We start from the raw sequence: 12,123 nt of genomic DNA on the forward strand, positions 1-12,123 counted from the left end.
ATTTCCCTAATAAGACTTTTTCCATTATTTCCTTTGTGAATTTGCTTCATTATCAGCTCTTCAATTGCTTTAAGACAGTGTTGTTCTTAAGAATCTCAACACATTGTCAATTTTGAAAAAAATAACACAATATTGAACTACTAAAAGTGCTGGAATTTTTCCTAAGAAGTCTTCAAAATCTCCAGTTTAAATTAGGTTATATTTTGTGGTTGGTGGCTGTCTTTGTAAGGAAGGTAGCTGTTCCATGTTTGCAAGTACAGAACATGAAGTATGCATGGTATTTTAGGAGCATTGAAAACACATCCCTGGTGTGAATTTTGCTGCATGAGCTCATTTTTCTAACTTTTAAAGCTGGTGCCACATGCATTTACATGATTTAGAGTTTCTTCATCTGTATAAACAATCCTTTAAATGCTCTGTGGTCTAGGGCAAATACCTGAAAGTAACACAGGGAGATGAAAAGAAGGATTCCTATAATACTTGAGGAAATACTTAATACCATAAAACTTAATAAATAGTGCTCCTATGATGAGACTGTTAAAGTGTTAAATGCAGCCATTTTCCTTCTACTTCCTCTTTACTTTGTCAAGAGTTGTGTTCATCAGGTGAATGCTCATGCTGTACTGTATCTCAAGAATGTGTTACACTTAGAACTTGATCTGTTGTTTATCATTTTGGTTTCCTCCTGTTCAAATAAAATTATCAGTCATTTTAAATAACCTATACATGAATAATTAAAACTCATTTCTTTAGAATGATCTACAGACTCTTAAGAATCTGCTGTGTGTCATTGTGAGTCTTTCTTTCCTGTACTCTGGATCCATAGTCATTCTTTCATCGGTTAAAACTGAGATCTCCAAAGTAAAATGAGAAGCAGTGAGAAGAAAACTAAATGTTGTAAAAATAGCTTGAAACAAATCCATTTTCATGCTTTTGCTCGTGATGTTCAAATAAAAGAGGCTGAAATGAGTTCAGAATCCTTCTAGAGTGGAAAGATTGCAAAAGTGAACATAAGCACTAATGTAACTATCTGCAATCTTAACCATGGGACTGACAATGCCTAAAAGCTGGACGTTGCTTGTGTCTTGCTGTTTTCCAGCTGTCCCTGTTTTCCATAAAGACCATTTAGGTCCAGAAGCAGTTGAATAAAACTTAGAGAAGCCCAGGCTTTAGTCAGATCTGCTTAAGGCAGCATAAAAGTGTCATACTCATGACTGTTAGTCCACTTGGAAATGTCACTGTCTGTGAAGTGCATATGATAACAAGATGAACCTTGTCCGTTAGTGAGATAAAAGGGAGAAGTATGTAAAATGATCTTCATCAGCTATGGGCTGTGCATTAAAAAAATTAGCTTGTTCCAAGAAACAACACAGGATTGTAAAGAGCTCACAAAAAATCTTGGAGAAAAACGCAGCTCATCTCATCTTCAAGAAATGGAAGTGGGGAATGTGGTGTTACTTTTTCAGTAATTAGGCAGTATGTACTATATATATATATATACACATATATATTTGTACTTGCTGTTGGCATAATTTGATTAACCTCACAGTAAAAGAAAAGTTCTTCCAGAGCCTGAGTGCACTGGAAAATAAAATGTTTTAACAGTCACTGTGCAATGAGCAGTATTTGTTTACCCAATATATTTTTGTGACCAAAACAAGTATGAAGTAGGAAAAATAATGCTGATCTTTGTGTGGCCTTTAATCCTATTCCTTACACTGTATCCACGCTTTTTCATGACACTGGTACATGTCTATGTGAGCACGTGTGACATACTCTCATTTTGGAGTTCGTGTGTAACTGTGCCAAGTTTTTTTGGGCACAATTAACAAATTGGCTGAATTCAGACTCTGGAAAAAGCAAGCATGGGCGGACCTTGGGTACTGTACTGGTATAATTGTTATTGTATTTTTGGCAACAATTATTAGCTGCGTGTTCACAATTTAAAAATATCATCTACTTCCAAAGATTTCTCTGTTATATGCCGATGCTGTAGAAGAATGATTTTTCTTTCTTTTGGGAATCCAACTACTGCACATGGTTCTCTGAAATTCTGTTAGTGAAATGGCCTTACATGAAATTAATAACTGTCTATTAAGCATATTCTCCAATGGGTGTGTTAGACATTAGGATTTTGGTGCAGCTGCCTCTGAAATGTTGATTTAGTCAAATGATTTTCATGCTAGCCTGAGTTTATCTCAAAGAGATTGCAGGATACTTTCTGCACAACAGGAAAGCAGTGATATTATTTCACTTATTCTAGTATATAAAAGAGAAATAGAGTCATTACATGTATTCTTTTCACCCTTTTATTGAAGCATCTTTTCACTGAACCTTTTCTTGTTCAGACAAGCAACTTCACTTTTCACTTAGTTAAACATCTTAAGTACATGAAGATAGGTCATAGCGACTCCACTCAAAATATCACAGGTATGCTAGGGACCAAAAAGTGTATTTGCATAGCTCATTTGGAAATGGAGTTAAAATTTAGTCCCTGCATCCTCTTTAGGAAGAACTTCTTGCTAGTAAACCTGGACTTCAATTTATGCTTAGAGACGAATTGTAAAAAATGAGCTTTGTTAAGCTTCAATTTTGAAAAGTAAGGCCAAGTTGTCTAACACATTATTTAATGAAAATATTCCCATTGCTTATGGTAAGAAGATTATTTAGTTCTATAAATAGTAGCAATGAGCAAAGCTTGCAGGTGTATTGTTTAGCAGGTCAGTCTAGTTAAACTGCTTGCAAACATTTAGAATATGACTAAATCGAAGATGATGTGTGTGAAAACATGGCCCTTTTGAAAGTGGTGGACAGTTTTTTTAACTGGTACTTGTACCATGAAATATGTTGATATTATTGCCTGTAACAGTGAAGAAAAATGCTACAAAGGCAATAGAACTACCATTCTTATTGTAGTCACAATGGTATTTTTAAACTTATTAACTTCTGGCAGCCTGTCACATAAGCAAGGTCTATATGAGGCCCATCCCCTTTAGAACTTATTACAGGACTTAACACAAATTGGTTAATGTATCAGAGGAGTTTCACAATCAACCAACAAGTTAACTGTAGATGTTGGTTCAGGTGTTTTGCAAAATCTTTTTCTGGGAAGAGGTTGGCAGTTGTAGAAGATTTCTCTAACAGGCCATCCCTAAGAAGATCACCATACCTGATGTTTGTGGTGTCTAGATCCTTTTACTTCAATCTGTGTTTCCATGCCCTTGTTTGTCATCTCTGCAGTTTAGGTGGCTGATGTAAGCCACATCATAATGGAATCTGAATTTCCCTCCATATCCAAACTCTGTTACATTATTACAATTCATAATTTTTGATATCTCAATTGAATTTTTGAGAAGTAGCAACTAATCCAAAATGAAGAGAACATTTTAGAAAAAAATACGGAATTTCAGAGTGGTGCCTTTTTCTGAGGATATCAAAATTTATGAAGAGAATTTTGCAATGTCCCTGTAAGAGATATGTAAATGTCGTCCTTTTTGTATAGTTGAGAAAATGAAGCAAAAAGGGCTTGTGAATTTTGTAATGTTTTTTAGGCAGATCCAGGAATAGAATCTAGCTGCCTGATTTTCAGAGCAATGTTTTAGTCCTGGAACTTTCCTCTTTGGACATTTATTGCAGCCCATCAGAATGGCTGTTTCCATATAAAAAGAAATGTTACTTTTGCAGCTTTAGTGCTGGAGCACCATAGACAGCTAGACTAAAGTTTTTGTAAGCACGTTGTTTACAAGGGCGACAAAGTCAACTTTGTTCTACAACTTTTTACAGAACATTCTGGCTGTGAAAGTAGATTCTAAATGCCAGGTTGTGTTCAAGTCATGCAGAAGTTCAAGGCAATTTATTCAACACAGGAAAGGAAGAAGCAACCTCAAGACACTGTTTATGTTGTCAAAAGAATATCGTTAGCTCTACTGTGTTATGAGAATATTTTCCTCTGCATTTCATTGAAAGAGCAAATTTTGACATACATTTGACGGGATTCCAATTGACAAAAAATAACATGTTAGCAAGTCAATACCACTGAGAGACCAATGTGATGCCTGATCTGACATCAAGATAAATTGTTCCAAGCCCCAAATATGCAACTGGTACTGAAAATGAATTTTTAATTGTATTGTACATCTTTCAGCACATCATATACAATTGATTTCCCCTCTGCCATTGCTTAATTTCCACCTAAGAATAAATAAGACTTTTTCCCCCCCAAGGTAACTAATAAACAATTATTCAGAAAAAGACTATTATGCAAAAATATTAAGCATGTTATCAAATGGGCATTGTTCTGTGTTTTGAACTATTTTTGAGACTTTCCAGAATCAGAAATATGTCATTACCTGTAAGTCCAGCATAGTTTACCATACCAAAAACCTCTTAATTTGTGAGTCAAGTAGACAAGGATGCTTTATACTGTTTCTCCCTCTAGCTGAAGGCAAGCAAATATATTTGACTTGAAACTTTGGGCAAATTCCCCTTTGGCACATGGTCATAACTTTCTTAATTTGGTTATATCATAACTGCTTTTAGAGTATGAATGTTAGGGAAGGATAAGAAGTACAGAAAAACACAAGGACATATGTGCTTAGAGATGCTAAGCAGGACTTCAACAAATCTAGTTGAACTAGTTGCAACTAGATGCATCTCCTGGAGAAACCTAATGGTCTGGACAGAGCTTTCTGTTCTCTACCCGTTTTTCTTGAAACTTCATTTGATTAGGTTTGATGGATTGCTCTGTTGCTTACCCAGTAACAGGAAGTCCCTGCATGCTGATTTGGTGATGAATGAGCTTCATCACTTCCTTCTCCTTTTTCAAATTACTTCCTATTATTTTCTTTTTAAAAATTGTTCTGCCCTCCACCTTTTTTTGGTCAGCTCTCCTATGTGTGATTACTTTTGTGCTATTTTCTCCACTTTTACCAGTGGTCTGCCAAAGATCATCTACTGTGCAGCTGGCAGGTAGAGGGAGGTGATTCTGCCCCTCTATTCTGCTCTTATGGGATCCCACTTGGAGTGCTGCATCCAGCTCTAGGGCCCCCAGCACAAGGAGGAAATGGATCTGCTGGAGCATAGCAGGAGGAGAAGGACCAGATGGTCTTTGCAGGGGAATTCACCTGGAAACATATCTCCCATCTTAGACCACCTTCTGAAACAAACAAACATATCCACTTTCACATAATATGACAAATCAATATAATTTAGAAGGTTTTAGCTTCACTTTTGAGACAACTCATAATATAAATATATATACACTATAGACATGCAGGATTTGCTTTTTCAATGTTTCAGTTTGCTTCATAGACAAATGACTTATTAGATGCTTCAGAAATGGCAAGAGGTTCTTTTTCTTTGACAGAGTTCTCTGGTCGGGACCAAGAATCATGGCAATGATTATTGTATTCAATAATCTGTGATGGCTGTGATGATTCTCTTTTGACAGGGTTTAAGCCAAAATTTAATCACGGACATAAGGTCACAAGTTATCAGTGTTTTAATTACTACGTTGCCCTTCAACCCTTCTGCACCACAAATAGCAGCCAGTGCCTGCCTCTTAGGAGAACGTCATTGTTGTTCACCAATACCATACTCAGTTTGCAATAAAGGTTGAAAGTTCTAATATAATTTTATATTTATTTTCGAGGTAACCTTAGCAGTCCCTTGCCCACTGCAGATGTCCCTGTTTTGCAGCTGGGTGACATTTATTAAGGCAACTTAGCCTATGTCCTAGCTACATATGTGGCTAGTTTTAGAGTGCTTTTTTATCTGTTGCTGTAATTCTGCTGTATTAGCAGCATATCTTTGAGGCACATGGTTTTATTGCATTAATGTTATAATTGTATCTTCAGTTGGCACATCTTACTTTAACGTACTGTTTTAATATAGCAAAATCTACTACAATGGTCATAAGTGGGACTCCATTCAGACTTTTTACTACTAGCATACATGTCATGCTCTCACCCTATGAGACTGAGTTGTGCCACGCTTGCCTCAGGGATGTTTGTTTCCTTTTTGTTTTGATGTGAAATAGTACAAAATTGCTATAATAGTAAAGAAAATGACTATGTTTTGTTCTTTTTTACTTCCCAATTACCATGACCTTTCAAACACAACACTGAAAAAAAAAGTAAAAAAAAAAGGTCGAAAGTGGTTAACCCTGCTTTTGTGCTTAGAGTCTTGCCATCAGAATTGACCAAAATACTTCTGCAATCCAAAACATAGTGGCTCTTATTTCAAGGCCACAGTACTCAATGCGACATAGTCATGTTTTATTGCTTAAATTTGCTGCAGTGTGGCATCAGCACTCACAGAAACAGTTAACCCTGACACTGGTGCACATAAAAACAGGAGTCAAAGAGAAAAGTAGCAGACTGATAAGTGGTAGGAATAGTTAATAGGGCTCTGCTGATAGTAAATGTATGGACTTGTATGATTTCGTGTAGCAATGACTGAACTTTTTTCTGCTTGTTAAAGTATTTGTCTAGAAATAGAGATTTACATTATAACACTAGAAAATGGATTTTGTGGAGAGTTCTAGAAACAGACTAGATTCTCTGATCACTTTACTCATTTTAAATAACGTGGTACTGAAGTCAATAAAATTACATTTGCAGGCAACTCCATATGTTTTTATTGTGTTTCTCTGGGATTCATTGTATATTAAGATTGTGTTTTATAACACAACTCGTTACTCTCGGCTATGTTAGCTGCACATTTATCTTGCATGCCCAGTATAAGAGGGATGGCTAAAGACAACAGTGTAATTTGTTATTAAAATCTGGACTTTTTTTTTTTTTTTAATTACAGATTAATCTCAGAGATCTTGGTCAGCTTTATAAAATCCGCATTGGCCATGACAACACTGGAAATGATCCCAGCTGGTACCTGGAGGAAGTCAGACTTGAAAGAGTAGTCCCTTTTTCTTATGAAGAGATTTGTCTCCCCATAGAGAGCTGGCTTTCCGAAGACAAGGGTGAAGGTGATACGTGGAGAGAAGTGGCAATAAGAAACCCTGCAGAGGAACTTTTGCCCTGTACGTGCTCAGTATTTTAGATCATGTGTTCACTAACCATATCCTGTGAGTATATGGCACTTTTTCATGTTTCCAGGGCAGCTTGCCCAAAAGCCAGTGTAACCATGAAGCAATCCCTTCCAGATATTTTCTAGCTCCAGGAGAGGGAAGTGATCCCTTAACCCCACTCCTTTCCTTCCCAAAATCAGATTAATAGCTGTTGACCATGGCATCTTACCCTATAAAATATTTGATTTCTCAGAGTGCCTGTACATCACTGATAAATACTACTCTGTAGCGAAAGGTATCAGGCAGGAAATCAAGGTATGTAATGTTAGTTCCCTTTAGCAAGCTTGAGATCATCCTTTCTCATCCTGCATAAAACATACTTTACAAGAAATCCATGATCCGAATCATCACACACATGTTTTTCAAATCAGGCTTTCACATAGAAATTGTTAGCTTCAGGGTGACACTTTGGAACTTCAAAGTTTATGACAGTTTTGATGCCCTTTGTTCTCTTCAAGTGAAGTGGGAAATAGCCCCTCATACAAGGTTATTATTTAAAAAGTCCTGGGCCTTTATAGAGAAATAGGGAATCAGTATAATCACTATGTGTGACTTTTTTTTTTAATAGATTCTCTTTACATTAATAGAATGACACCAATGCAGCTGATGGCCACTAATGACTGACAGTGATAGGTCTTACATGGATAGGTGCTATCATTTAGCAAATTGGATTCAAACTCATACAATGAATTTTGCAAAGTGTCTGGGATTCACTATAAAAAAATCATCATGCGTTTAGTGACAATCAAATAATTTCAGAAGAAAACATTACAGAAGAGAAAACCCTTAAGTCAAAAGAATATAATTCTCTGAAAAATTATTAAGAATGTGATTTGTGAGTGTTTTATTGCAGGGGCCAGAAGATGGTGAAAAACATGTATGAGCCAGCTCACATTTCTTCTTTGCTCTTTTTTTCTTTTTCTTTTTTTTTTTTTTTTTGCAGAATAATTATTAACTTCAATAAGAGATTTCAAAAAATAGGACTGATCAGGATGAATCAAGTTTTATGATCATTGACATGTACCACAGTACCATATGCCACTCACAGTGACATGTATGTCATTTACTGGTGCAATAGAAAAACAGTGCAGAAGCCAATTAAGTTGTACAATCAATTCAGCATCAATAATTCAAATCTGCATTATGCAGTATGAAAAACCCATTCATAGAAAAGTACTAATATTCTGGTCAGTGCACTCTATTTATATATTTGTATATGAAAAGTCAAGTCAGTTCTATCAAATGCTGGGAATATCTTTAAAATGACACATTTATTTAGCCTTTAATCATTGTATTATGACATATTTCCTTGTATTTGAAGGAACATTATCTTTATTAAAAATATATGTTTCAAGTAGGTAAGAAAAGATACATTTCCAAAAGAACTTGGAAATTTCTCAAAAATTTAAGTTTTACTAATTAGTTATTGATTTTAGGAACATTTAAATTGAACATCAATATAAACTCAGCAAGGAGTCCAAAGGATTTCCTATTTATTTTCTCAAGAACAAGCAAATGAAACACTATCCATTTTCATTTCCCATTTGAAAGCTAATTGCTTACAAGTACTGAGCAAACCACATCAAGTCACTTTCTCCAGCAGAAGAAACTACATGCTGGTAATTACTTAATGAGGATTTGATATGATTTAGGAGTTTGTATTCTGTACTTTCAATTTAATCTCTTATCTTCTGGTGATACTAGATTTGCTTAAGTATTAAAGTCATGCGCTGGAAACTTTAAACAAAGTGAACAAATGTAAACTAAGCACATTGGTCTTGTAATTGCTGTTCTTAAATACTTACCTCATTGCTCAGCTTCCCTCTTAGAAGAAATGGTAATTTTTCCTTATTCTTTTTCTCTCTTTCCCCAGCTAAAGTTTTCTATGCAACCAATATGGACCCTGGAAGGTCCATAAAGCCTTGGAACTGTTTTTTAACTCCTCAGCTTCTTGGCTCTCTTTTTTTTCCCTAGCATCTCATCTTAAGATCTAAATTTATTTCCTGAATCTTACCTTCCTCTCTGAACTTGCTTCTTTTCCATTCAAATTTCTCACCTTGGTAACCCTTCTTAGTTTTTCTGACTGTCCCTCAGCCACTTCAAAAAATTGACAGTAATCTGGTCTCCTATTCCAAGTATTGATTTCAGTTCTTTCTCAATCTCTTCATCACACCAGTCTCAATTTCCTTTCCTTTCCTAAGTCAGGTTTCTTGTCCCTCCAATGCATGTTTACCTTTGTCTTTCCTTTTCTTATTTTTTCACATTGCCAAAGTTTCTGGGTTCATGGCTCCTTTTCCCTTTCTTATTACATCTTCTCTTTTCCTTTTCCAGTCCTGGAGATCTAAAAAACTTCCCCTGATCTGTGTTTGAAGTTGTCCCTGAATTCAGCATAATGTTGAACTGGGTGATCCCTGGAGGAGGTTTCCTCCAGTCCTTTGTTTTGGTTTGGTTTTTTGGGTTTTTTCTTTTTTTTTGTTTTGTTTTCTGTGATTCTTCTATGCAGTCTGTGCCTTTTTTTTCATTTTTTTTCCCAAACTTTGCAAGTATTGGAATTTTTACTTGCTGCTCTTTTGATATGGTTTCATCCCCTAGTTAAACTGTGATGCACAAAATAAGTTATTCAATTATTTTCCAAGTGATAGGTATTATAAGAAATTAGTGATCATGCCCTAAGCTGAGTAAATCTTAAAAGAAATCAGTCAATGAAAATAAGATAGAAGACTTTGAATGCTTTTGACTTAGCTTTATGACACAGGACATCCAACAGCTGGGCTCACACACTCTCTCTAATCTGCAGCTGCCCCTGGATCCCAATCTCTCCAGTTGTTGGCTTGAGGACATGAGTTTATGAGCCCCTGAGGCTGCAGCCCTGCTCCAGTTTCTGGTACAGGCCATTTCCCTCATGTCCACCCCAGCAGGTCTCACCCCTAAAGATATCCATACCTCAGGCTGTCTCTGGCAGCTGAGCAGGACTCCCATGGTCCCTCCAACACTCAGCTGCTCATGTCTTGCACTGAGAGACGTGGGACTCCGACCCCTGGACTCACTCCACTCACTGACAGTCTCTCCATGTTTTATTCCCTTCAGTCTCTCCAGTTGCTGGTACTTAGACTCCCTACCCACACATGCATATACACAGAGAACAGAGGAGATCTATTTTCTAACACCACTTCCTCCCCAGGTCACCTAGATCCATCTATTTCTCTGCCTTTAGTTCCTCTCCTAAATGCCTTATAAGTCCTCTGCGATCACAAAATGTTTCTCTCCTCTGCCCAAAATTGCATCTGACACCCTTGGGCATCAAACCTCTTAAATATGATAGATACTCCAAATTGTCTCATCATGGTGGATTTTACACCTAGGCTAGAGACTCCTGGGACAGTCCTGCAGGGGCTGGGAGAATTTTCCCTTTCCCTAAGTCTCTGTGGGTTCCCACCTTGTGCACCTCTGATTGTGGGGATGGGCTGATGGTTGTTGTGATGGGCCTGGGAGAAGCCAGAGCAGGGTGTTACCTGGACTGCCCCCTGCCTGTATTCCTTTTTACATGTGCAGACCTTTATCACAGACCCTAACATGGGTTGTCTTCAGGTATGGCTGAACTTTTGTTCTGAAGGGCTGCCTGATGCAAGAGGTATTGAATTTTCTTACTGCTATGTTTCTGCGAACATAAATGTCAAATGAGGATATAAATGGGTAAATGTGTCCTGTTCTTGTTCACATCTTCAAAGGAAACTGCATTGAAATAAAAGACAAATACTGAGACTGAGACAGGAAAAATTCCATCCCTGAAGATTTAGTATGCTTTTTCACTTGGAGAAGTGTGCAGGCAAATATAGAAAGGTTAGAAGGTAGCCACTGACTGAAATAGTGCAAAAGATGACCAAAGCAAATAGAAATAACATATTATCTCAACAAAATTTTTATCCCTGTTTTATCACTCAGGAGGCACCAACTACATAAGTAAATAGTCAAGCTTCCTTTCTGTAAAATTCATTAACAAGTATGTTTTTTCAAAGCTGATAATTTTCTTGCATGTCATGAAAAAAATATATTTTTTTAGACTATTGCTCCAAATAGTACTAGTGGAGATTAGAGATCATTTAGTGGATATTAGAGTGAAAACTAAAATTCAAACTGCAATGTCCTAACCTGATATTGTTTTTGTATTTGTGTCTTCTAAATTACTATATGCTCCACTTCTGAAGAAGATAGTCCCTCTTAACCTGTATCAGCCATTAAGAATTTCTCTTTTAGTCTTAACACTGCACTAACCTGTATGTTTACCCTTCTGCCATGGAAAAATGCCAAACACCCTTTGTGAAAGCTGGGTAGTAAGCACCAAGTGACAAAACCAGAGATTGAACGTTGCTGTTTGACAGACTGAGCCAAAATAACCATTTCATTCAAGTGGGCTTGGCCGATGGAAAAAAGGCAGAACCTGGAGCAATACTGTGCAATATTGTTCTGGGATCTTGGTGCCAGCATAAAAGGAGGACTGAATAGAAACAGTTGGACAATTTTAATGTTGTGTGTCATTTAACATCTCTCCAGGTTTTGTGCTCTTTGGTCATTTTGTCTGTTTACACTGGCAGCCTGGTGGGAGTGGATTTGCTCAGTGAAGCACTCAGTGCTAAAATCCCACTTAGTTAAATGTTCAGTGTCTTCTTTATGGGAGTCTAGAGGGAAGTTACTCCAGGCTTGTTCTAGTCTGTTCTCACAGATTGACCGCCAGTTTGTGTTAAGATTGTTGTTGTTGTGTTCCTGGAATGTATTATCTGGCGTAATTTCATCCAAAAAGAACCTAGTTCTTTGCTCTAAAACCACTCCATGCTGCACACCAGAAAGAAGGAAGTAGAGCCAACTAGTGAATTCACTGGTGTTCTAAGAAAAGCAGTGTCATTAGGCACAGACAGCTGTTTAAATTAATTTGCTCTTAGCTAGATTCTCAAATAATGACTGTACTTACAGTAGAATTACTTTGAAAAGAGATGACAGTGGGACAGCAGTTAGTACCAAGTCAACAGAAAAAGACTATT

General features: G+C 36.8%; 1 protein-coding gene across 1 annotated transcript in view; it reads left to right on the forward strand.

The window, feature by feature from the left end:
* Nucleotides 1-12,123, forward strand: part of RP1 (RP1 axonemal microtubule associated) — a 171,517-nt gene that overhangs the window by 58,207 nt on the left and 101,187 nt on the right. Inside the window, exon 25 of the mRNA XM_014881614.2 lies at nucleotides 6,814-7,039. Within this exon, the coding sequence (XP_014737100.2) occupies nucleotides 6,814-7,039 (226 nt within the window). The remainder of the gene's footprint in view (nucleotides 1-6,813; nucleotides 7,040-12,123) is intronic.

Source organism: Sturnus vulgaris, chromosome 1 (genome assembly GCF_052056855.1).
Source record: "Sturnus vulgaris isolate bStuVul1 chromosome 1, bStuVul1.hap1, whole genome shotgun sequence".
NCBI lineage: Eukaryota > Metazoa > Chordata > Aves > Passeriformes > Sturnidae > Sturnus > Sturnus vulgaris.